The 27425-nt window shown below is 39.1% G+C and overlaps 1 protein-coding gene across 1 annotated transcript; it reads left to right on the top strand.

Moving 5' to 3' along the window:
• Positions 1-4104, top strand: LOC104221805 (nucleosome assembly protein 1;1). Its single transcript, XM_009772940.2, has 12 exons — positions 1-139; positions 1159-1202; positions 1277-1372; positions 1885-1977; positions 2078-2168; positions 2250-2311; positions 2406-2590; positions 2683-2860; positions 2979-3022; positions 3218-3428; positions 3520-3537; positions 3632-4104. Exons 1-12 carry the CDS (start codon positions 94-96, stop codon positions 3701-3703), a joined length of 1140 nt encoding a protein of 379 aa, XP_009771242.1. The 5' UTR covers positions 1-93; the 3' UTR covers positions 3704-4104.
• The last annotated feature ends 23321 nt before the right edge of the window (positions 4105-27425 follow it).

The following is a 27425-nucleotide window of genomic DNA, read 5'->3' as shown; positions in this document are numbered from 1 at the left end:
TCTATTCCCTCTTTGTTCGTCCCCTGTTTTTAGGGTTTTTGCTTTCCGTTCTACTTTCTTCCATTTTCGCTCTGCTATTTCTTCATCGATACAATGAGCAACAACAAAGACAACTTCAACGTTGCCGATCTCACCGCTGGTAAAATCCTATCCACAACGCACTTTTATTTTCTCAGTTCTATGTATATTTGCTAGTAAAAATTTCTGAGTTTCTTTATAAGAAACTTGTTTTTTTGTGTGTAAAATTTTCTAGTGAATATATCGGGGTTTAATTAAAAATTGAAACTTTTGATGGTATAAAGTTAAACTCTATACGCGAAACAAACTCTATACGCGAAACATTTTATAGCTTACTTTTATGTGTAATTTTCTAGTGAAAATTCTGGATTTCTCTAATAGATGAAACTTTTATTGGGCTTTATACACAATGAGTTAAACTTTATCCAAAAAAAAAAAAAAATGAACTCTTCATATGGTTACTTCTGTGTATCTTTTGAAATTTGGTTCTGTCCCATTTTATTTGTCGCTTTAGCTCAAAAAAATTGTCACTTTATTAGTAATAAAAGACCAAGTTTGTTAATTGTATCTAACTATATCCTTAATATTAAAGAAGTAGGAGCTCTTTTTAATAATGCTCAATTCTCAAAAAGCATTTAATAGGGGCAACTTAGTAAAGTATACCTTATATTTATTATTTTTGTAATGGACGTGAAAAGAGTTAAAGCGACAGATAAAATATCGGGGTTTGTTAAAGATGAAACTTGCTTTTTTCTGTGTAATTTGCTAGTATAAATATCGGGGATTGTTTAAAAAATAAAACTTTGGGGTAAAGTTAAACCCTAACCACTAAACACTTTATAGCTTACTTTTATGTGTAATTTTCAAGTGAAAGTTTTGGATTTTTCTAATAGATTAAACTTTTAATAGGGTTTATACACAATGAGTTAAACTTTATCCAAAAAAAACTTGTGTGTATTTTGCTAGTGAAAATTCTGAGCTTCTTTAAAAGTAGAAACTTTAGATGACGCTCACACCCTTAATACATAAGTTAATTTAAAAGCAGAAACTTTGGCTGGGCTTTAATAAGTTATTTGCTCGAACATTTGTTTTCTTTAGTTTTATGCATTTGAATTTCTTCTAATTAAATCTGTTTTGTAGCTTTGGGTGCTGGGGATAGAGAAGACCTAGTTAATGCTCTCAAGGTGAGTTGTTTTGTTTGGTGGTTTTCTTTAGTTTAAGTAATTAAGGTGATCTTATTGATTTGATTGTTTTGCAGAATAAACTTCAGGATATCACTGGGAAGCCCACAAATGTGCTTGAATGTTTGTCGCCCAATGTTAGAAAGCGTGTTGAAGTTCTAAAGGAGATTCAGGCACGTGTTTCTTCTTATACACTACTGTCGTTTGAATATGTGTCATTGTTATTTTAGCTTCTTTTGGCTAATCATCTAACATTTATATGCCGACTAGTTGGATTAAGGTTTAGTCATTCGTTTTGTACTTAAATAAGATCCATGTAGGATAAGTGTTAGCTTCTGATATTCTCTAGTTTTATAAAACCCTTAGTTATGGAGTGAAACATAAATTTTGCTTCTTTACGTGAATTGAAGATATTATTTTGCATCTTAACTACCTTCTAGATTCATAGCATATATTGTTGGTTAGTCGCGTCATTGTGAGTTATTTAGGAAAGTGTATCCAATATCCTTGATTCACAAAATACTATGTGCTTTAGTTGCCAAATTAGCTTTCATATTTTTTAGTAAGTTTATTAGTTTCTGTCGAGTTGCCGATGTCTTTCTATCTCAGGTTTCTTGCCTTCTAATCTGATTTTTTTTCTTCGCAACCTTGGATGTTGAACTCTCTTTCTCTTTCTTAAACTCAGTCTCAACATGATGAATTGGAGGCAAAGTTTTTTGAGGAGAGAGCTGCGCTTGAAGCCAAATACCAAAAGTTGTATCAGCCTCTATATACAAAGGTCTGTGGTGCGGCTGCATTTGCACTTGTTCCGTGCATCCATTGATTCTATGCTCCCTTTATCTCTAAGTAGTGTTAGCTAAAAAACTGAACATATGCAGAGATTTGATATTGTGAACGGAGTTGTTGAAGTCGACATCTCAGAGACTGAGGCAGCAGAAATGGACCAGGACGAGGGTGAAGATGCAGTGGGTATGTTAAAGATCAAGTTAGGGTTCATACTTGCTTACTTGCTTTCTTGTGATATGTATTGTTGACATTGGCTTTTGATAGGGAAAGGAGTCCCTGATTTCTGGCTCATTGCAATGAAGAATAATGATGTGCTATCTGAGGAGGTTAGTAGTGGATCGTCAAATGCTCCTTTTTGCTTTTATTTCTTGTATCTAGCAAATCCACCTATATTAATGTGATCCAACTCTGGAAGTACAGATTACAGAGCGAGATGAAGGAGCACTCAAATTTCTCAAGGATATAAAGTGGGCCAAGATTGATAATCCAAAGGGGTTTAAGCTTGAATTTTTCTTTGATACTAATCCTTACTTCAAGAATTCTGTGCTGACTAAAACGTATCACATGATTGATGAAGATGAACCGATTCTTGAGAAGGCCTTAGGGTATGTTGATATATTAATCCGTGGCCAAGCTTTTTGATTTGATTATTAGCCTGTTTTCTCCAAAATGGCTTCTCAATGCTGACAATTTGTAGGACCGAGATAGAATGGTATCCTGGAAAATGTTTGACACAAAAGATTCTAAAGAAGAAGCCAAAGAAGGGGTCAAAGAATGCCAAGCCTATTACTAAAACCGAACAATGCGAAAGTTTCTTCAACTTCTTTAGTCCACCTCAAGTTCCAGAGGACGAAGCGGATATTGATGAAGATGCTGTAAGTGTTTATTTTCTTCGTGTGTTAATTTTCTTGAGGATATTTATGAAGACGTGCAAGTATTTTATTTTCTTTTGAGGCTCAATTTGAATATCATTTCTCTCTACTTCTTCGGCAGGCTGAAGAACTTCAAAGTTTGATGGAACAAGACTATGATGTTGGGTAAGTTGATATGAAAATTTGCATAACCATGATTGTAATTTGCATTTGAAGTGAATATTTTACCATCTAGAATATAAATTGCTGAAAGAAGATTTTATTTTAAAAAAAATTGCTAAAGGAAGATGGTGCGATGATATCTGTATTTCAATCTGCCTATTTAGTTGCTGAAGATTCATATCCTATTGGTCTATGCAGGTCAACTATTCGAGATAAGATTATTCCGCATGCTGTTTCATGGTTCACTGGTGAAGCTGCTGAAGATGATTTTGCTGACCTGGAAGATGACGATGATGAAGATGACGAAGATGATGATGACGAAGATGATGATGACGAGGATGAGGAAGAGGAGGATGATGAAGATGATGAGGATGAGGAGGATGAAGATGATACCAATACCAAGAAAAAGGTACCAATTAACTTCTGTTTTGTGCCTTAGTTTAAATTTGGATATGGCTATGAATGCTAACACCATTACCCTTGTTTCAACGTAACTGCAGTCATCTGCTGCGCGCAAGGTATGAACAACAAATTCATTTGCTGATTTTTTCTTCCTTACGTTTTTTTCGTTCGTAAAACTAGACAAACCTAGTTGTTTATATTTCATCGCAGAGGGGTGTTAGAGCACATGCATCAGCAGGCAGTCAGGCTGGTGAGAGGCCACCAGAGTGCAAGCAACAGTAGTGCTGCAACGAACTGGCGACGTGAATCGTGATATTTGTCTTGAAAAGATGGATGGCTTAGAGAAGAGATCCTGCAATTTTGTTCACTTGTTATATGTGGGGTATGCTAGAACAATCTTTTTAGTCATTTTTCTTGTCCTATATTTTCTGGTTTATATTCTTTCCTTGTGTCGGTTCGCTCTTTTATATTCTGGGGTAGATAGGCAGTGGAAGTGTGATGGGAGTTGTTGTACTCTTATTGAATTCTGTTGGTGCTTTCACAAGTCTCAAGTATAGGTGTAGTTCAGACATTTCTTTGATCTTTGAGTAAGATGCCTTTCTTTTCTCCTCCTTTTGGTCCTATATATGATTCTTGAATTGGATGTTGACTCAATACAAAATACAAATTTATTTGTATCAGAACTTTTTTATTTTTATTTTAATAGAATGCCATCTTCTTTTAATCCATTCTCTTGGTCCCAAAAGGGGGAGTTTTGTCCATATGAGAACATTGAGCAACTTCTTGTGCTACCCCCTCAAAATAGCAAGAGTACAACAACAACAACGACCTAGTATAATCCTACTAGTGGGGTCTGGGGAGGGTAGTGTGTACACAGATCTCACTTCTACCCCATCAGAGGCTGATTCCGATAGACCCTCGGCTCAAAATAGCAAGAGTGATAATCTAAATGTATCTACCCCATCAAAGGCTGATTCCGACAGACCCTCGGCTCAAAATAGCAAGAGTGATAATCTAAATGTTAACGTTGTTTCACTCATGCAAGATTTCAGCTATATTTTCCAAACAACTATTGAAGATCTTACTGTGTAAAAAAATGATAAGCCTTTTATATTCTGAATCCGCTAAGCGTATTAATTGGAGATTCCTGATTTGGAATCTCATGTATTAATATAAGGATTTAACTTATATACATCGATAGGATAACGATTTTTTAATGTAATTTAACTTGTAATGAGTTGCTTGCCGTATTTTTCAAGTTCTCAGTTTCACTTGCTATATAGCTACTTGTAATTATTTTTTAGGTGACTTAAACATAAATTTTAAGAAAAGATAATTAAGACAAAACAGGGGGGGGGGGGAGTTTAATGTACCTCTTGAATTCAATGCCTTTTAGTGAAATTTTGAGTTAAGAATTTCCCTTTATATTCTGGGAATTTAATAGTTCATATATAACCAAATAAATTCCTTTTCGCCCTCTTTGCTTAGTGTAAACAAATGTCTCTACTTCGTTGATGAAGGCATGACGATTGGACTATTTAAGAAAGATTTAAGTCAAATAAACAGTTTAATATTGCAGAAACTGTTTCTTTCATAGCTAATTCGATTAAAATTTTCTTTTATTTCTGTAGGGCCATTGTCAAATTAAATTAAAAGTGAGGAGAAGGAATGGGAGAGGAGGTTCTCTAGAAGTAAAAATTTACTCACATTATTTAGGCTAATTCGATAAGCAAATGCTATTTGCTTCTTCATACATTTTGTACATATACTTAACTATGGTTAATTAATTACAGACGTTATATTCTTATCTCAATTTATCATTTAATCATAATAAATTAGTATGATTTGATGGAAGAAATGGACGTGGATAATTATTTCTTTTCGTCTTTGGAGAACCTAAACCCTACATAAAAGTTGGATTAGGTGGCTTAAGCTTTTGAAAGTAAGAACGACTTAGCTTTTGGCCATAAAAGTTTGGTTTGAAGATTAAAATGTACTTGGACAAACGTTTTCAAAACATATTTTCCAACTTTATTTTGGAAAAACATGTATATAATTCCCAAGTTTTGGAATTTTGGCCCAAAATCAGCAATTGGGATAATTTTGGGATTTTGCTAAAATATGGGCAAAATTTATGGCCAAACATGAGTTTTGATATAAATCCCAAATTTATTTTGGTAAAACTCATGGCCAAACGGGACCTAATTTATGAATTAGCCCATAATGTTGCCATCAACCAATTTGCTTACCCACAAGGTTTATTATGAAATATAATGCCCTTTTTTAATTCATAAACTTTTTCGACAGTACTTATTGTCTCAGGTTCTAACGAACTAAGTAACTTTAATCCAAATTCTATTTTTGTCTAAAAAATTCATTAAAAATGTACTGATTTTTTATTTAGAATCCATTAATTTAAAAAAATTAAAATCCTAAACCAATTAGCTTCAAATCCTTAACTCCGCCTCTAATCAGCATTCAATATTAGTAAGTCAAAGTTTATGTAAATGCTGTCACTTGGAACAAACAAAATTGTAATCCTACAATTATCTATGGTCTAATGTGGTCTCAACAATTGATAGAGACGAATTTACACCATATTTTATGAGTTTCACCGAATTTATTATTTTCGACTCAAACTTTATACCTATAATAAAATGACACTCATTCTAAAATTACTGACTATATGTTTTGAATGCACATGTGCTTTTTGAACATTGGTTATGAAAATTTATGAAACTACCAATAATTTCAGGTGAAAGTGTCTAGAGATTGGCCATCTCAGTTATGCCATGTCTCCAACAACCCTTTTTACTGCTTCCAGGAAAACAGACTCGTCCCATTCTCCCTATATATCAAGAGGAAAGAAAAGACGCTCTTACGGTCAAAAATAATTATAATCACTACTTAAATATAGAGAAAAATATATTATTATGTATGAAATGTATAAATTATATATTAATTTACGAAAGTGGAGGAAAAAAAGAGAAGGAAAAACAGTGATTCATGCAATGAAAAAGGAAAGTTCCTATTGATTTTGGTAGCAATTCGAGTATCAATGTCACGACCCAAACCGATAGGCCGCGACGGGTACTCGGTGCCTTACTCAACGGAGTGCCAATGTAACATATCTTTCTTGTTACATCAACATAGGAAAATGGGCCGTATGAGGTAACAAGAATAAAACATGAAGGAAACACTCGACATAAAATAACCCAACCTGATATACTGACTTATACATATGACATACGGGGCTATAAGGCCAAAATAATCACTCGTACACTGAACATAGGCCGACAAGGCCATACAATCTTTTACGTACATGAGATCTGTCTACAAGCCTCTAAGAATGTCACGACCCTAAACCTGGACCCGATCATGATGGCGCCTCTCGTGAAGATAAGGTCAGCCGACACATTCCCAATTCCCTTTTAAGCAGTTAAGATAATACAGTTAAGTCTTAAACATGATAAAATCCCAAAATAAGCAGTGAAAGTACAATTTGGGGAATTAAAACCAACACAACCTGACATCGGTGTTTCACTAGTCATGAGCATCTACAATCCGAATAAGAACAAGAAAAGTCTACATAGTCTAATACAGAGCTAAAACAGAGAAAATAAGATAAGGGAAGAAGCTCTGGGCTGCGAACGCCGGCAACTACCTAGAGAATCTCCGAATCTGCCTAGGTTGGAAGGATCAACACTCGCTAGCGGGACCTGAAGTGCTTGAATCTGCACACGGGGTACATGGAGTAAAGTGAGTACTCCAACTCAGTGAGTAATAATAATAAATGCAGACTGAGTAATAAGAAACCACGTAAAGGCACAGCAACAGACTATAAAGAAGCAATAAAAGCCAGTAAAAGCAATAAAACAGTAAAAATAGGAAAAATCACTTTAGTTCAGTTAAAACTTCTTTGGAATGCCTTTTAGTAGTCAAGCAAGTAAATGACAGGCAATTAGGAAAAGTAAACACATAAAGAACTGCCCCTCGGGCACAATACCAACAGAATCAGCCCATCGGGTAATACATGGAACAATACCAGTCCCTCGGGCTATATCTCACATCACAATGGGTACCCGCGCTCACTGGAGGTGTGCAGATTCCTGGAGGGACCCCTTACGGCCCAAGCGCAATATCAAACCATCTCGTGGCATAATCACTAGGCTCTCGACCTCATATCAACAAGCCACCTCGTGGCGTACAAATCTCTGGACCTCGACCTCAAAATCATAATCAGTGTTTCCTCACAACATAGGCCCTCGACTTTACTTAGTCAGAATCTCACAAGCCACTGGGGCAATAGTAAAATATGGTGCTCAGCCCAAAATATCATTTAAGTGTTAAAGCGGAGTAAACATGGCTGAGTTATGAAAATAATAGAATATAGCATGACTGAGTACACGTATAAAGTCAAAATAGTAAGGAAATATCAGTAAAAATCCCCTAAGGGTTGAAATAGTTGGCACGAGGACCAAATATGGCATTCAGCCCAAAACATGATGATAACAAATAGTTTTCAGTCAAATACGCAGTAAAACAATCATTCGGGGTGGACTAAGTCACAATCCCCAACAGTGCACGACCCCACGCTCGTCATCTAGCATGTGCGTCACCTCAACATAGCACAACGATGTGCAATCCGGGGTTTCATACCCCCAGGACAGCATTTACAATCATTATTCACCTCTACCCGGTCCAAATCTCTAGCTCGCGATGCCTTTGCCCCTCGAATCGGCCTCCGAATGCTCCAAATCTAACCAAAACCAGTGCAAAACCATCAAAATATGCTAAGGGAACAAAGCCCACTCGAAAGAAATCAAATTACAACACAAATCCCGAAATTGGCCAAACCCAACCCCCAGGCCCACGTCTCGAAACTCAATATAAATCACATCAATGGACTCCTTATCACTCCCCGAGTTCATTCATACCAAAAGCATCAAAATCCAACCACAAACGACCCCTCAAATCCCAAATTCTAGGTCTCCAATTACAAGCCTTAGTTCTTCAATATTAGGCTTAATTTCCATGATTAATTAGGTGGAATTCACATTTGAATCGAGTATTAAGTCCATGATTCTTACCTCCAAGTGTTTCCCCTTGAATCCCTCTTCAAAAAGCTCCAAAATCGCTCAAAAATGGTGGAAGTTAACCCCAAAATCGCGGACAAAATGACTATTTAAATATTCTGCCCAGGCCTCAATTTCTTCTTCGCGAACGCGGTCAACGCCTTGCTTTCGCGAAGCACAAATTAACTTTGACCAAAAAAATCCTCTTACGCGAACGCGAGGGCCTACTCGCGAACGCGAAGGCCAATTGTCTGCAATACTGAACAACAGTTTTCTGCAACTCTCAACATCTAGAAATGATCCGATTGACCACCCTAAACTCACCCGAGGCCCCCGAGACCTCAACCAAACATGCCAACATATCCCATAATATCATTCAAACTTATTCCAATCTTAGTAACGCTAAAAAAAATATCAAAACACCAAATTCGCATCTAATTCAAGCCTAAGAGTTCCAAAATCTTCTAAATTATGCTTTTGATAAAAACCCCAACCAAACCACATCCGAATGACCTGAAATTTTGCATACACATCCCAAATGACACAACGGAACTACTGAAACTCTCGAAATTCCATTCCGACCCCTATATCAAATCTCACCTATCAACCAGAAAACGCGAAAAATCCAGTTTCGCCAATTCAAGCCTAAATCTACTCCGGACCTTCAAAACACATTCCGATAACGCTCCTAAGTCCCAAATCACCTCTCGAAGCTATCCGAACCATCGGAATTCACATCCGAGCCCTTTAACACATAAGTCAACATCCGGTTGACTTTTGCAACTAAGCTTCCTAAAAAAAGACTAAGTGTCTCAAACCTTACCAAATCCTTTCCGAACCCGAGCCAACCAATCCGATCACATATAGAACCGATAGACAAAGCAATAAGAAGCATAAATGGGGGGGAAACAGAGCAGTGACTCATGCAATGACTGGCCGGGTTGTCACATTCTCCCCCTCTTAAACAAACGTTCGTCCTCGAATGAGTCAAGAAACATACCTGAAGCCTCAAATAGGTGAGGATATATGCTCCGCATCTCCCGCTCAGTCTCCCAGGTAGCCTCCTCCACGGGCCGACCTCTCCACTGCACTTTCACTATAGCTATATCCTTTGATCTCAACTTTCGAACCTGACGCGCCAGAATAGCTACTGGCTCCACATCATAAGTCAAATCATCATCTAACTGAACCGTGCTGAAATCCAGAACATGATATGGATCCCCAATATACTTCCGGAGCATAGGACACATGAAATACCGGATGCACACTCGACAAGCTGGGTGGCAAAGCAAGCTCATAAGCCACCTCTCCAATTATCTGAAGCACCTCAAAAGGCCCAATGAACTGAGGACTCAATTTACCCTTCTTCCCAAACCTCACAACACCCTTCTTGGGTGAAACCTTCAACAGAACCTTCTCACCAACCATGTAGGACACATTTCGAACCTTCTTATCAACATAACTCTTTTGCCTCGACTGCACTGTACGAAGCCTCTCCTGAATTACCTTCACATTTTCTAAAGAATCCTGCACCAAGTTTGTCCCCAATAGCCTAGCCTCACCCGGCTCAAACCAACCAACTGGAGATCTACACCGCCTCCTATACAAAGCCTCATATGGAGTCATCTGAATACTCGACTGGTAGCTGTTGTTGTAAGCAAACTCTGCAAGCGGTAGAAACTGATCCCATGACCCTCCGAAATCAATGACACAAGCACGCAACATGTCCTCCAATATCTGAATAGTGCGCTCGGACTGCCCGACCGTCTGAGGGTGAAAAGCTGTGCTCAACTCAACCTGAGTACCCAACTCTCGCTGCACAGACCTCCAAAACTACGAAGTAAACTGAGTGCCCCTATCTGAAATGATGGAAACTGGGACACCATGAAAACGAACTATCTCCCGGATATAGATCTCTACCAACCGCTATGAAGAATAGGTAGTACACACAGGAATGAAGTGCGCAGACTTGGTCAGCCGATCCACAATCACCCAAATGGCATCGAACTTCTTCAAAGTCCATGGGAGTCCAACTACAAAGTCCATGGTGATCCGCTCCCACTTCCACTCCGAAATATCCATCTGCTGAAGCAAGCCACCCGGTCTCTGATGCTCATATTTCACTTGCTGACAATTGAGACACCGAGCTACAAATCCCACAATGTCTTTCTTCATTCTTCTCCACCAATAATGCTGCCTCAAATCTTGATACATATTCGCGGCACCCATATGAATGGAATACTGTGAGCTGTGGGCCTCCTCCAGAATCAACTCCCGAAGCCCATCTACATTGGGCCCGACCCTGCATCCTCAACACGCCATCATCACCAATGGTCACATCTCTAGTATTATCATGCTGAACTCTGTCCTTAAGGACAAGCAAATGCGGATCATCATATTGGCGCTCTCTGATGCGATCATATAAGGAAGACCGAAAAACCACACAAGCCAATAACCTACTGGACTCCGAAATATCTAACCTCGTGAATTGATTGGCCAAGGCCTGAACATTAACTGCAAGAGGTCTCTCCCCAACTAGAATATATGCCAAACTCCCCATACTCACCGCCTTTCGGCTCAAAGCATAGCCCACCACATTGGTCTTCCCCGGATGGTACAATATAGTGATATCATAATCCTTTAGCAATCCAACCATCTCCGCTACCTCAAATTGAGATCATTCTATTTGAACAAGTGCTGGAGGATACGATGATCAGTAAACACCTCATAAGACACACCATACAAATAATTCCTCCAAATCTTCAATGCGTGAACTATGGCAGCCAACTCCAAATCATGAACGGGGTAGTTCTTCTTAGGGGGCTTCAACTGACGAGAAGCATAAGCAACAACTCTACCCTCCTACATCAATACACACCCAATACCAACTCTCGAAGAATCACAATACACGGTATATGAACCTAAAGCTGATGGCAAAACTAACACTGGAGCTGTGGTCAAGGCTGTCTTGAGCTTCTGAAAGCTCTTCTCACACTCATCCGACCATACACATAAAGCACCCTTCTATGTCAACTTGGTCAAGGGCGATGCGATAGATGAGAATCCTTGAACAAACCGGCGATAATAGCCTGCCAAACTAAGAAATCTGCGAATTTCTGTGGCTGAGGACGGTCTGGGCCAACTCTGGATCGCGTCTATCTTCTTCGGATCAACCTGAATACCCTCGTTGGACACCACGTGCCCCAAGAAAGCCACTGAACTGAGCCAAAACTCACACTTGGAGACTTTTGCATAAAGCTTCTCCTCCCCCAATCTCTACAACACAACTCTCAAATGCTCCGCGTGCTCCTCCTGGCTATGCGAATTCATCAGAATATATCACTGAAGACTATGACAAACGAGTCGAGATAAGGCCGAAACACGCTGTTCATCAAATACATTAATGTTTTTGGGGCATTTGTCATCCCAAAAGACATCACCAAGAACTCATAATGACCATATCGGGTCTTGAAAGTTGTCTTAAGAATATCCAAGTCCCTGATCTTCAACTGGTGATAACCTGAACGGAGATCAATCTTGGAGAACACTCTCGCTCCCTGAAGCTGGTCGAATTAATCATCAATGCGAGGCAAAGGATACTTGTTCTTAACTGTTACTTTGTTCAAATGCCTATAATCAATGCACATCCTCATAGTGCCATCCTTCTTCTTCACCAATAGAACCGGCGCACCCTAAGGCGACACACTAGGCTGAATGAACCCCTTATCAAGGAGTTCCTGAAGCTGCTCCTTTAATTCCTTCAACTCCGCTGGTGCCATACGATATGGCAGAATAGAAATGGGCTGAGTGCCTGGCACCAAGTCAATACCAAAGTCAATATCCCTGTCCAATAGCATGACCAACAGGCCTGCAGGAAACACATCGGGAAAATCCCTCACAACTGGCACAAAATCAATATTGGGAGTCTCTGCACCGACATCCCTCACAAAGACTAGATACGAAAGACAACCCTTCCCAACCATATGCTGGGCTTTCAAGAATGATATTACTCTACTGGGAACATAATCAGTCAAACCTTGCCACTCAATTTGTGGCACACCCAGTATAGCCAATATGACTGTCTTAGCATGACTGTTCAGAATAACATGACATGGAGATAGCCAATCCATGCCCAAAATGACATTGAAATCCACCATACATAATAATAAAAGATCCACTCGGGTCTCCAGACCCCAATAGTCACCACACACGACCGGTACACACGATCTACAACAACAGTATCGCCCACCGGAGTAGATACATGAACAGGTGAAACAAGAGACTCACGGGGCGTATCCAAATAACGAGAAAAGTATGATGACACATAAGAAAAGGTGGAACTAGGATCAAATAATACAGAAGCATCTCTGTGGCAGACTGAGACAATATTTGTAATGACAACGTCGGAAGCAATAACATCGGGTCTAGCTGGAAGTGTATAGAAACGGGCCTGACCGCCACCCGATCGACCTCCCCCTCTAGGGTGACCCCTAGATAACTGACCTCCACCCCTAGCTGGGTGGGTGGGTGGTGGTGAAGTAACTGGTGCTGAAGCCGATGACTGACTCCTCTGCTGAGATGAACTCGCAAGGCGATGAGGACACTGCCTCCACATATGATCCATCTCTCCACACTCATAGCAACTCCTGGGTGCTGGAGACGGGGACTGAAGGGAACCCCTAGCACTGGAATGACTAGAAGATGCACCTGGAATAGAAGAGCCCTGAACTGAGGGAGCACAGGACGAACTCTAAGCTAGAAGGGCACTAAGTGATGACTGACACTGATGAGAACTGTGAGAACCATGACCCGATGATGCCCCATGATAACCTGGGCGAGCTGGCTAAGCATGCCTGAATGGACGGCCTTTGCCGTGCTGAAACTGACATCTCAAAGAAGCACCACTATAACTACCAGATCCTCGAGGTCTCTTGGCCTCCCTCTCCTCTCGCTCATGGCGACGAACTGACTCAATCTCTCGAGCAATGTCTACAACCTCCTCAAAAGTAGCACAAACCACCCTCTCTCTGGTCTTGAGAGTACAAAGCTAATAAGCGAGGCCATCAACAAACCTCCTAATCATCTCTCTATCTGTCGGAACCAACCAAATGGCATGACGAGCTAACTCGGAGAACCTCATCTCATACTGCATCATAGTCATCTCTCCCTGATACAACCACTCAAACTACCTGTGCAGCTCCTCTCTACGAGACTACGACACATACTTCTCCAGAAAGAGAACGGAGAACTGCTACCAGGTTAGGGGTGCTGCACCAACAGGCCTACGCCTCTCAAAAGCCTCCTACCAAGTGAAGGCAGCTCCAAAAAACTGATAAGTATTGAAAGCGACCCCGCTGGTCTCTAGAATATCTGCTGAAGCATCCTCTAACACTTGTCCAAGAAACCCTGGGCATCCTCTCCCTCTACACCACTGAAAGTTGGAGGCTGAAGTCTACAAAACCTCTCCAACCTACGCTGCTCGTCCTCTGGCATGGTAGGAACTACATAGTCCTGAGCAGCTACAACCGACTGGGCTGGGTGTGCCCCCGGTGTCTGAAGTCCCTGCACAACCTGCTCAGGTGTGCGAGCGGCGGAAGTCTAAGTGCCTCCCCCGGCCTGAGAAGTATTTGCGGCTATAGTAACTGAGACCGCTTGAGCTAGGCCAGTGCAAACTGATAGAATCTGATCCAAGGCCTCCTGAAGACCCGAAATCACAATGGGAACAACTAGTGCCTGAGCTGGTACTGCTGGAGCGTCCATAACTGGGACCTGATCCTGAACTGAGGCGGCTGGTGGATCTGCAGGTGCTGCCCTAGCTGCTGTATGAGCCACACCCCTGCCCCTACCGCAACCACGACTGTGTCCTCGGACTCTAGTGGCCACAACTAGTTATACTGGTGGTCATCCATCCTGATCGGTTGCGCGTGTCCTCACCATCTATGAGAGAATAGAATAAAAGAAGTTCAGTACTCGGATCAACAGATTCACACAACAAGGATTTCAAGAATATGAAGTTTTTCCTAAAGGTTCTGCAGCCTCTCGAGGATAAATACAAACGTCTTTATACCGATTCACGAAACTCTACTAAAACTGCTCATGACTCGTGAGACCCATGTAACCTAGGATCTGATACCAACTTGTCACGACCCTAAACCTGGGTCCGGTCGTGATTGCGCCTCTCATGAAGACAAGGCCAGCTGACACATTCCCAATTCCCTTTTAAGCAGTTAAGATAATATAGTTAAGTCTTAAACATGATAAAATCCCAAAATAAGCAGTGATAGTACAATTTGCGAAATTAAAACCAACATAGCCCGACATTGGGTTGTCACTAGTCATGAGCATCTACAATCCAAATAAGAACAAGAAAAGTCTACATAGTCTAATACAGAACTAAAACAGAGAAAATAAGATAAGGGAAGAAGCTTTGGGTTGCGAACGCCGGCAGCTACCTAGAGAATCTCTGAATTCGCCTGGGCTAGAAGGATCAACACTTGCTAGCGGGACCTAAAGCGCCTGAATCTGCACACGGGGTGCAGGGAGTAAAGTGAGTACTCCAACTCAGTGAGTAATAATAATAAATGCAGACTGAGTAATAAGAAACCACGTAAAGGCACAACAATAGACTATAAAGAAGTGGCAAAATCAGTAAAAGCAACAAAATAATGAAAATATGAAAAATCACTTTAGTTTAATTAAAACCTCTTTGGAATGCCTTTTAGTAGTCAAGAAAGTAAATGACGGGCAATTAGGAAAAGTAAACACATAAAGAACCGCCCCTTGGGCACAATACCAACAGAATCAGCCCCTTGGGCAACACATGGAACAATACCAGCGTCTCGGGCTATATCTCACATCACAATGGGTACCCGTGCTCACTGGGGGTGTGCAGACTCCTGGAGGGCCCCCTTACGGCCCAAGCACAATATCAAGCCATCTCGTGGCATAATTACTAGGCTCTCGATCTCATATCAACAAGCCACCTCGTGGTATACAAATCTCAGGCCCTCGGCCTCATAATCATAATTAGTGTTTCCTCACAACATAGGCCCTCAACCTTACTCAGTCAGAATCTCACAAGCCACTCGGGCAACAGTAAAACATGGTGCTCAGCCCAAAATATCATTTAAATTATTATTTATGTGTTAAAGCAGAGTAAACATGGTTGAGTTATGAAAATAGTAGAATATAGCATGACTGAGTACAAGTATAAAGTTAAAACAATGAGGAAATATCAGTAAAATTTCCCTAAGGGTTCAAATAGTTGGCACGAGGCCCAAATATGGCATTCAACCCAAAACATGATGATAACAAACAATTTTCAGTCAAATATGAGGTAAAACAATCATTCGGGATGGACTAAGTCACAATCCCCAATAGTGCACGACCCCACGCTCGTCATCTAGCGTGTGCGTCACCTCAATATAGCACAACGATGTGCAATCCGAGGTTTCATACCCTCAAGACAACATTTACAATCATTAGTCACCTCTACCCGGTCCAAATCTCTATCTCACGATGCCTTTTCCCCTCGAATCGGCCTCCGAATGCTCCAAATCTAACAAAAATTAGTGCAAAACCATCAAAATATGCTAAGGGAACAAAGCCCACTCGAAAGAAATCAAATTACAACACAAATCTCGAAATTGGCCAAACCCAACCCCCGGGATCACGTCTCAAAACTCGATAAAAATCACATCAATGGACTCCTTATCACTCCTCGAGTTCATTCATACCAAAAGCATAAAAAACAAACCACAAACGACCCCTCAAATCCCAAATTCTAGGTCTCCAATTACAAGCCCTACTTCTTCAATATTAGGTTTAATTTCCATGATTAATTAGGTGGAATTCATATTAGAATCGAGTATTAAGTCCATGAATCTTACCTCCAAGTGTTTCCCCTTGAATGCCTCTTCAATCCTCTTCAAAAAGTTCCAAAATCGCTCAAACATGGTGGAAGTTAACCCCAAAATCGCGGACAAAATGACTATTTAAAATTTTGCCCAGGCCTCAATTTCTTATTCGCGAACGTGGTCAATGCCTCATGTTCGCAAAGCATAAATTAACTTTGACAAAAAAAATCCTCTTATGCGAATGCGACCAGCCACTCGCGAATGCGATGGCTCCTCAGCTCCACCTTCGCGAATGCGCTCCCCTTCTTGCGAACGCGATGAACAAATCAACCTCAAACCTAGCTTCCCAACTTCCTCTACGTGAACACGGAGCCTCCCTCATGAATGCGAAGGCTAAAATCTCAGCCTCACCAGCTAACCCTTCGCGAACGCGAAGGCCAATTGTCTGCAACACTGAACAATAGTTTTCTGCAACTCTCAACATCTAGAAATGATCTGATTGACCACCCGAAACTCACCCGAGGCCCCCGGGACCTCAACCAAACATGCCAATATATCCCATAATATCATTCAAAGTTGTTTCAATCTTCAGAACGCTCATAACAACATCAAAACACTAAATTCACATCGGATTCAAGCCAAAGAGTTCCAAAATCTTCTAAATTACTCTTTTGATAAAAAATCCAACCAAACCACGTCCGAATGACTTGAAATTTTGTAAACACATCCCAAATGACACCATGGAACTACTGCAACTCTCGAAATTCCATTCCGACCCCTATATCAAAATCTCACGTATCAATCGGAAAACGCCAAAAATCCAATTTCGCCAATTCAAGCCTAAATCTACTCCGGACCTCCAAAACATGTTCCGATCACGCTCCGAAGTCCCAAATCACCTCCCGAAGCTATTTGAACCATTGGAATTCACATCCGAGCCCTTTAACCCATAAGTCAACATCCGGTTGACTTTTCCAACTTAAGATTCCTCAAAAGAGACTAAGAGTCTCAAACCTTACCAAATCCTTTCCGAACCCGAGCCAACCAACCTGATCACATATAGAACCGATAAACAAAGTAATAAGAAGCAGAAGGGGGGGGGGAAACAGAGCTTTAACTCATGGGACAACTGGTCGGGTCGTCACAAAGAATACATAATTTTCACAAAGGTAGGGACAAAGTCCCGCCATACCAAGCAATACACATCTAACTCATACTAACCAAACAAGCAACTCCGAAGCAAATGGAGCGCACCAACATCTTTCGCTGAGTTTATAACCTACTTGGAGGGCTCTCGACCTGTCTATCGGGACCTGTGGGTATGAAACGCAGTGTCCCCAAGCAAAAAGGGACGTCAGTACGAATAATGTACTGAGTATGTAAGGCACATAAAAAAGTACATAACACACATGGAGGAAATATAGAGTAAATGATTCCACCTGTAAGTCTGGATAACTTTGTAAATCATGAAATAATTATTTTGTCATGCATATGCGTATGAATGTCATGTCGTGCATAGGTACATGTTTCATAACATCATCAGCCTCTGAGGGCGTTCCATCATATCATCTCGGCCATTGTGGGCAAAGTCATCAATGTATACCAGCTGATCAGGTGGTGGTGCGTACATAACGCCATAGCCTTTCCCATATCCTATATACATATACATACATACATAATACACGTATGTATATAACACCATCTGGTCATGGGTCAATGTACATGAATGCAATGCATGAAAAGTACATTAATAAAATCTTTCGGAATGTCATAAGACCATTTTGCCTCTGAGTAATATCATAAAGTAAACTCTTTTCAACTTTCGTATTTTTCTGAGACCCATAAACAAATGATAGAATATTATGACACATGGAAATTCAAGAACATAGATATCTCTAATACTTCTATGAATAGAGTCATTTATGAAATTTGTGCATTTGCTCGTTCGTTTGTGTCGTATATATCATGCCAAAATAAAGAAGGGATAGCCTTAACATACCTGGACCGATTCTCTTAAAAATTCCTCTAACACACGTCTTTTGCAAAGAACACATAACGGCGAATCGAAGTAGGGAAAAATCCCTATGATATTCTTGAGAAAGATTGTACTGTGCTCCCTCCGAATTGCGTCTCACACTGATGTAGCGTTGTGAAATTCAAACGAATTCATTTGGTGAGAATTCCTCTATTAGAATTGGAATGTTTAGCTCTAAAGCTAAGCACAGATTGGTGAAACAAACTAAAGCAATATGAAATAATGACTGAATGTGAGAGGGTAAATAAGGCTATGTTCGTTAATTTGCTTCACAAATGAAGTAGCACTAGGTTATCACTGCTTTTTTTCTTTGTAATGATATTACTAGGGACATGTATTTGGCAAGGTGGCTGATCCTCCTCTTTAATTCACATTCCCCAACTTAAGCCTTTTGACTCATCACTCATATTTATGCCACTTGGCTTGGCTTAATGCCACGTGGCAACCCAAAAATTATTCTTATCCACCTAATCAAGAATTATCTCAAATTACATAAAATACTACTCTCTTTTAACATACCTTGTGCACCTTATGGTCATGTAGTACCTTGTATGGTACTAGTCCATAAATATCATGTATTTTAGCTCGGGCCGTATTGTACCCCAAAATGCCAAACTTCGACGAAAATTCATTTTCTTTGACTTGATTCCCCTTTCACCTTCACGAATTTACTCCTCACTTGTGAAATAGCATATTCCTTATAATATCCAAATAATCTTTTACTTGGACTGATGTCAATTACCTTACGACAAATTCAACGTATAATACTACAGGGTGCAGCATCGTTGTAACTTAATACTGCAAAGCGTAACATCACCATAATGTAATACTGCAGGGTGCAACATTGTCGTAACTTAATACAACGAAGCATAACATCATCATAATGTAATACGGTAAGGCGTGACATCATCGTAATATAATACTGCAGGACGTAACATCATCGTAATATTGCAGGATGTAACATCATCCCCCCTTTGGAACATTCGTCCTCGAATGTTGACTGATGCTCTTATCATTTTCATAACTTATAGCTCTTGTGAATACCTTAATACTCTCCCTTCCATTTAAGTAGTTGCTCTGTAAATAAATCCAAAATCTAGGGTATTCCCCCATTTAGTCTTTTTGCTCATATCATGACTTGTGGTCGAAATATTTCTAATCTCGTAACTGCTTCTACCTCCTATCATGCAGCCTGTATGACCCTGGCTTTGTAAGTGCGCTTATGCGATTCATTTTTCATTTTTCCTTTTAGCTTTTAGTCAATCTCTAGGCATTACTTTGTAAACATGTACAAGGTTTAATAGGATGCCTCTCTGGGCATCTATAGGTGTACTGAAGTTCTTCGCATACTTTGTAGAACTTGCAAATATGGCCATATCTTATTTCATAGATCCGGTTATCTATTCGTATGGCTTTACTGTATATACATGGGTCATACTATGCCATAATAATAATTTTATTTTCAATTTATCGTTATTGAGGTATGCTTACCAAACTCCTAGTTACTTTTGTTGCTTATCCTTTAGGTATAAATCTCAGTCCTTTAATGCTCCTTCATTACCGTCCGTCTTAAGAAGGATGGCGTAATCTCATGTCATACTTTATAACTTGTATCTATCCATTATTGATTCACCTCAATGTTGATCTACAACCCTCCACTTGAAGATTTGAAGCTTCTTACGTAATACATTGCCGCTAGGGCTTACATTTCATTGAGGAATATTTGAAGTGATTTCCATAATCGTATTTCATAGTGTCTCAATGTAATTCCCCTAATGTGTGTATCCTAATATCGTGCCGTCAGTGAAAACTTTTCTCCTTCTCTTCTTTTTTTTGTCAAAATCATTATTCAAACGAAGGTTCAAATGTCATTCTTTATCTACCACAATTACACCCTCATCTCTTTCAAATGATATTAGTCTTAGACTCCTTTGAGTTCATTCAGGTTATAATGAGCTTTCTATGACTTAGAGAAACCATTAGCTCGCTTGTTTTCATGGGTTTAATTTTGAGGACTTATCCATTCAGGTCACCTTCTCACTCATCCTTTCGTATCCTTACTCTTATCTTCCTAAAACCTTGTCGTTTTGCCATACTTAATTAAGCTCGCGTCCTACATATTTCTATTTATACTACTTGCAACCTTCCTTCAACTTGCTTGCATCATAGATTTTCTTATGTCATTCTGGAACCTCAAGCGAGACATCACATCGCCTCTAACTCTTCTTTACTCTCTTAATCAGCCTTCTCGATACTTAGAAACCATAGGCTGGAGGACATGCCACTGACAACGCTGCTTTCATTCCTGGATAATGAATCCCCGTGCTTCTAGACTTCTATCCGAAGTATGGACTATTCACAACTTTCTACATTTGAGTATCTCATACGTTGTTCACATTTACCTTACTTACTTAAAATCTCGCATCATATCTTCCATCTCCTTCATAACCTCCCTTCCACATAGGTATGATTCACACCACAACTTGAAGCTCTATTATAATACTACAATCCGGTGGGAGCTTCATACTGACTTCTTATGAGGTTGTTACGTTTTTACTGGATTTATCATAGAGCCTTTATAGACTATGGTTATTATACTATCTCTCTCATACCTCTGATTTTAAGGGAGATCCTGCAATGTTCTCGATCACGATATTTCTATTTTCTGGGTCCAATAATCAAACTCCTGATTTACTTGGGTGATGTGACTCTTTAGTTTCCTCCTTCTTCTGATCGGCCTTTATGTCGGCTTAAGCTATCTTCCGATCTGTGGTTCCTGGTATTAGTTATTCTGTTTAGCCTTTCATGGGCGTTGAGGAATATACATAATAGTAATCCTTTAATAATTTAATCATTCATTTATTACCTGGGCTTAATTCTTTCTTTTAACGTATACCAGAATCTTCTACGGCTGTATATGTTGCACGTATAAAACTCCAACCCTTAAGTGCATTCATAACGTAACCAACTGTGGATCATTGATCGAATAATTTCTTTCGTTCCATCTTAGTTTTTTTTCAACGTAAGCTATTACTTTTTCTGATTTTTTTGCCCCTTGGTGCGCCCATACTTAGCTTATCTTAGTGCCCACACATGCTAGAGTTTTTGTGCAACTCATATGATCTTGAATATTACTTTTAATTTTACTTCCCGTTCATTAACCATGGTTGGTGCCACTTTCCTTTGGAGTGCTTATAATGTTGTTGTGAGACTTTTGTTATACGACCATTTTCTCTTTAGGTCGTTGTGCTTAAGTTGAAGCCTTCTTCCCTATTTCCTCAGCTAGTCTTTCATTGTAGTACTTAGGGAGAACCCTTGACCCTCGTAAAGCTGTGAGCTTATTACAGACCTTTTGTTGTCCTTCCTTGCCTATAATTATCCGTAGTTACTTACCTCCGTGCCCTTGTGCTTGTAGGGTTGCTTCTGAACTGACATTTTGGTTGCCTTCCCAGTGGCACTTTCTTTTATTCTCGTAACACTCATACGGTACCTTTAACTACCCCGACTCCTATTTGAATATATCTCAAGTATTACAATGACATTACTGCGAGGCTGAATTCTCCATATTGGGGTTTACTACATTCATCTTGTATGATCTGCTGATTTGTCCGTAACTTCTTGCCTAGTCATGACTAGGCTCTTCCTGAATCAACTACTAATTACTCGTCGGCCCATTCTCATATCCATATTCTACGGAATTTTTCTTGGGTTATTTCCTTCTCTTAGCTTACCTTATGTGCTGGTTCCTTATCTATCAGTAACATCTGGGGCAGAAACCCTTACTTCCCTTTTTTTGACTTCGTGCTTATATAACATCCTGGAATCATAACATATCTGTAACATTTGGATAACTACAATCTCATCCCTTTCTCATTTTTATCGCATTCTTACTTTATTATTCCATATTACCCCCTTTAGGGAGTACTAAGACTTGGAGCTATGACAACCTGCCTATAGATGTTTTTCCTCTTCATCTTTGGCGTCCTTTCACATCATCAATGACCCTTACTCGCTTGAAGTAATCTTTTTGTACCAAGGATAACAAAATTCCTCACTTGCGATGGCGACATTTAGTGTAACTAGTACATACAGTCGCTTAAGCTTAACTTTGCTCACATTGCTTGCTTTAGGGAAGCATCTTCCTGAATGACCATTCTATAAATTTCTCATGAATCTTCTTCTGTTGTCCATTCTATTATTGCCGGCACAAAATCTGAAATTCACATGATGTCGTCCATTATCAATCACTAAATCCTTAATTCATGTTTACTTTATCTTGTTCACCAGCCTTTGCTGATCTCTATTATTCTGGGGTCTAGCTTTTCCTATTGGTAATCACGTTAGAGTCACAAGCTTACTTCTTAAATGAGGATATGACTTCATGGCCTATACTCTTTTGTTATCCTAAGGCCTGTCGCCTCTTGTGTCTTCATTCACTTGACTAGACTCTGTAATACTGTCATTTCTTCTTTCTTTTTTTTCCTACCACCGTTATCCATGTATCACACCTTATTCATAATGCTTCCTTATCTCTCTTCTCATTACTCTGCTAATATTTCTGATATTCCTGTTCTTGTGAAAACTTCAACACGACATTCTTTCGTTTTTAGCTCTCCTTGCTTCATTCATCGGCTTTTCGGGTTGCTCAACGTCCTTGCTCTACTAGGGAGGAGAGTCACACTAAGGTAATATTTATCCCATCCAAGCTTTCATTGCCTATCTTCTAATTTTTTACATGCTAGTATTCACATCTAATCGTAATATTCTAGAGTGCACCATCTGGGTGTCTCACAAGAAGATCCATTGGTACATTTGTAATACCCTTCGGAAATGTCAACTAACACAAATAATCCATTCACCATTTTGTTTACTCTAACCCCAGCCGGATCTTGATGTTCCGTCCTTTTCTTAAACTACACCTATTAGCCCCTATAAGGCATAATTGATATAAGTACGACCAATTATACATGCCTCTATTACTGTTGAATATAACTCAAAAAGCTTATATTCCTCTGCCTGAATTATAAACACTATTAACCTTCATTAATTGGGCGCCTCGTACTCTTCTTCATCTTGCTTCTTTTACTTGTTGAAACTTGTTTTTATCTTCTAAATCTCTCATTGTCTTTCACCATTAAGGTGGATAGGTATTCTTGCCTTAAGGCTTCTTATCAGGAAGCTTACACCTTTCAGTACACGCATGATCTGCCAAAGACCTCACATTTACTTATCGTTGGCATTATACAAAAATCCAATTCCTCTGACTCAACTCTTCCACAACTATGTCTCTTTCCAACCTTCTTTCCGGATGTAGGTATCGTCTTATTACGATTAAAATAGAATTTCAGAACTTGAATTCTTATAAGTGAGCTCTACCACGCGATCTAGAGTAAGAAGAAAGAGCAATAGTCCTAAATGCCCTATAGCCTCCTGCTTATAAGTGTGGTGCACGACACACCCATAAATAAGACTCTACTAGACACGACTTGTAGACTCCCTAGGACAGAACTACTCTGATACCACTTTTATCACGACCCAAACCGATAGGCCACGACAGGCACTCGGTGCCTTACTCAACCGAGTACCAACGTAACATATCTTTCTTATTACATCAACATGGGAAAATGGGCCGTATGAGGTAAAAAGAATAAAATATAAAGGAAACACTCGACATAAAACGATCCAACCTGATATACTGACTTATATATATGACATACGGGCCAATAAGGCCAAAATAATCACTTGTACACTGAACATAGGCCGACAAGGCCATATAATCTTTTACGTACATGAGATATGTCTACAAGCCTATAAGAATACATAATTTTCATAAAGGTCGGGACAGAGTCCCACCATACCAAACAATACACATCTAACTCATACTAACCAAACAAGCAACTCCGAAGCAAATGGAGCGCACCAACATCATCCGCTGAGCTGATAGCCTACTTGGAGGGCTCTCTACTGTCTATCGGGACTTGCAGGCATCAAATGTAGTGTCCACAGGAAAAAAGAGATGACAGTACGAATAATGCACTGAGTATGTAAGGCACATAAATAAGTACATAACACACATGGAGGAAATATAGAGTAAATGACTCCACCTCTAAGTCTGGATAACTTTGTAAATCATGAAATAATTATTATGTCATGCATATGCGTATGAATGTCATGTCGTGCATAGGTATATGTTTCATAACATCATCATCCTCTGAGGGCGTCCCATCATATCATCTCGGCCACTGTGGGCAAAATCATCAACGTATACCAGCTGATCAGGTGGTGGTGCGTATATAATGCCATAACCTTTCCCATATTCCATATACACACACACGTGCATATATATATATATATATGAATATATAACGCCATCTAGTCATAGATCAATGTACATGAATGCAATGCATGAAAAGTACGTTAATAAAATCTTTTGGAATATCATAGACCATTTTGCCTTTGAGTAATATCATAAAGTAAACTCTTTTCAACTTTCGTATTTTTCTGAGACCCATGAACATATGATAAAATATTATGACACATGAAAATTCAAGAACATAGATATCTCTAATACTTCTATGAATAGAGTCATTTATGGAATTTGTGCATTTGCTCGCTCGTTTATGTCGTATAGATCATGCCAAAATAAAGAAGGGATAGCCTTAACATACCTGGACCGATTCTCTTGAAAATTCCTTTACCACTCTTCTTTTGCGAAGAACACATAACGGCGGATCGAAATAGGGCAAAATCCGTATGATATTCCTGAAAAAAATTATACCGTGCTCCCTCCGAATTGCGTCTCACACTGATGTAACGTTGTGAAATTCAAACGAATTCATTTGTTCAGAATTCCTCCATTAGAATTGAAATGTTTAGCTCTAAAGCTAAAGCACATATTGGTGAAACAAACTAAAGCAATATGAAATAATGACCGAATGTGAGATGGTAAATAAGGCTATGTTCGTTAGTTTGCTTCACAAATGAAGTAGCACTAGGTTATCACTACTTCCTTTATTTGTAATGATATTACTAGGGACATGTATTTGGTAACGTGGATGATCCTCCTCTTTAATTCACATTCCCCAACTTAAGCCTTTTGACTCATCACTCATACTTATGCCACTTGGCTTGGCTTAATGCCATGTGGCAACCCAAAAATTATTCTTATCCACCTTATCAAGAATTATCTTAAATTACTTAAAATACTAATCTCTTTTAACATACCTTGTACACCTTATGGTCATGTAGTACCTTGTATGGCGCTAGTCCATAAATATCAGGTATTTTAGCTTGGGCCATATTTTACCCCAAAATACTGAACTTTGACGAAAATTTATTTTCTTTGACTTGCATCCCCTTTCACTTTCACGAATTTACTCATCACTTGTGAAATATCATATTTCTTATAATCTCCAAATAACATTTTACTTGGACTGATGTCAATTACCTTACGACAAATTCAACGTACAATACTACAGGGTGCAACATCGTCATAACTTAATACTGTGAAGCGTAACATTACCGTAATGTAATACTGCAGGGTGCAACATTGTCGTAACTTAATACATCGAAGCGTAACATCATCGTAATATAATACTGTAAGGCATAACATCATCGTAATATAATACTGCAGGACGTAACATCATCGTAATATTGCGGGGTGTAAAATTCAAGTTAGAGTTTAACCTCTATAGCACACTAACAGGTCGTTTGGTATGATAGAAAAGTAAAAATAATCTAAAAATTTAGTACCATCTTATCCTTTGTTTGGTCACTAATCATGAGATAAGTTATCCAGAATTAAAAATAATATCGGGATAACTTATACATGTCAGGGTATGGGATAGTAATCCCAGGATGAAGCAGTAAAATTGACAATCCCAGGATTAATACAACATACCAAACAATCAATAAGAAATAATCCCACTATAACTAATCCTAGCATAACTTGTCTTCGAACTAAACGACTCCCTTACAAAAAGTCGAACTAGTAAACTGGAACTAGAAATTGTATGGGAAAAAAAATATTTTTGATATAAGCAAGCCACATCAGCACCATGATTGCCTTTATCGGCCGCCATGATAAGGTTTCAATAAAGATCTGCCCCAGGTCGAAGTAGCCTTGGAGCGATGAAGGGTGCGGTCGAAGAGTCAACAAAGATCAAGGTTGTGAAGTCATCGTAGATCAAGGTCGAGGTGGAGCATCTTAGATAGAGTTATAACGACTAATTTTAAGATATGACACAAAAGAGAATTTTCTAGTGGATACTATCTGCACCTGTACTATTAGAGTTTCTAGAAAAATATTCCCTATTAATAGAAAGAGACACAATGAAGCATGAGATATTCACTTGTAAGAAAACATATTGACTTTATAGAGAGAATCTGACCACATTACAAGCATACGAAAACAACCATTTCACTAAGATTCTTGTCTAAGCTTTTCCACTTGATCCGAGAACAACCTGAGTGTTCTAAGCCTCATCAATCATTCATCATTGTCTGAAAGAATATCCACAGATCCCACCCCTTTTCGGGTGACTCACACGTTTTTATTTACTTAAATGTCATGCATTGCTATTTATTATTATTTAATGCTATCTTTCATCTTTTTGGATCATTGAATACTGTTATTATTGCCCACATTCATTACCACTTGGTCAAATATACATATCATCTGTCATAGAACCGATAACCTTATCTTTTGGATATTATCATTAGCAAAGATTGACTCTTCTTTATTCAAATCTAATTGGTTGAATCAAGAACTATATTTTTGGTCAAATAAAAATAAAGACTAATAGTTTTTTATAACATGTTAAATTGTATTGATAGCGTGAAATTTTCATGACCATTGGTGAATATAAGTTAAATCCTTAAAATTATTGCAAAGTTCTAGAAAATTAACAAGACAAATTTTTAAGAACATTGGTTGGGCTATAGTAAAATAATATGTTACATCTATAACTAGAGTTCTTAAGTAGTGGCGGATGTAGTGTAGTATCACCGGGTTCAACAAAACCCATAACTTTTAACAC

The sequence above is a fragment of the Nicotiana sylvestris genome, chromosome 6 (genome assembly GCF_000393655.2).
Source record: "Nicotiana sylvestris chromosome 6, ASM39365v2, whole genome shotgun sequence".
Lineage (NCBI taxonomy): Eukaryota > Viridiplantae > Streptophyta > Magnoliopsida > Solanales > Solanaceae > Nicotiana > Nicotiana sylvestris.
Note: the sequence above shows the minus strand (reverse complement) of the source record. Positions and strands in the feature narration are given on the sequence as shown.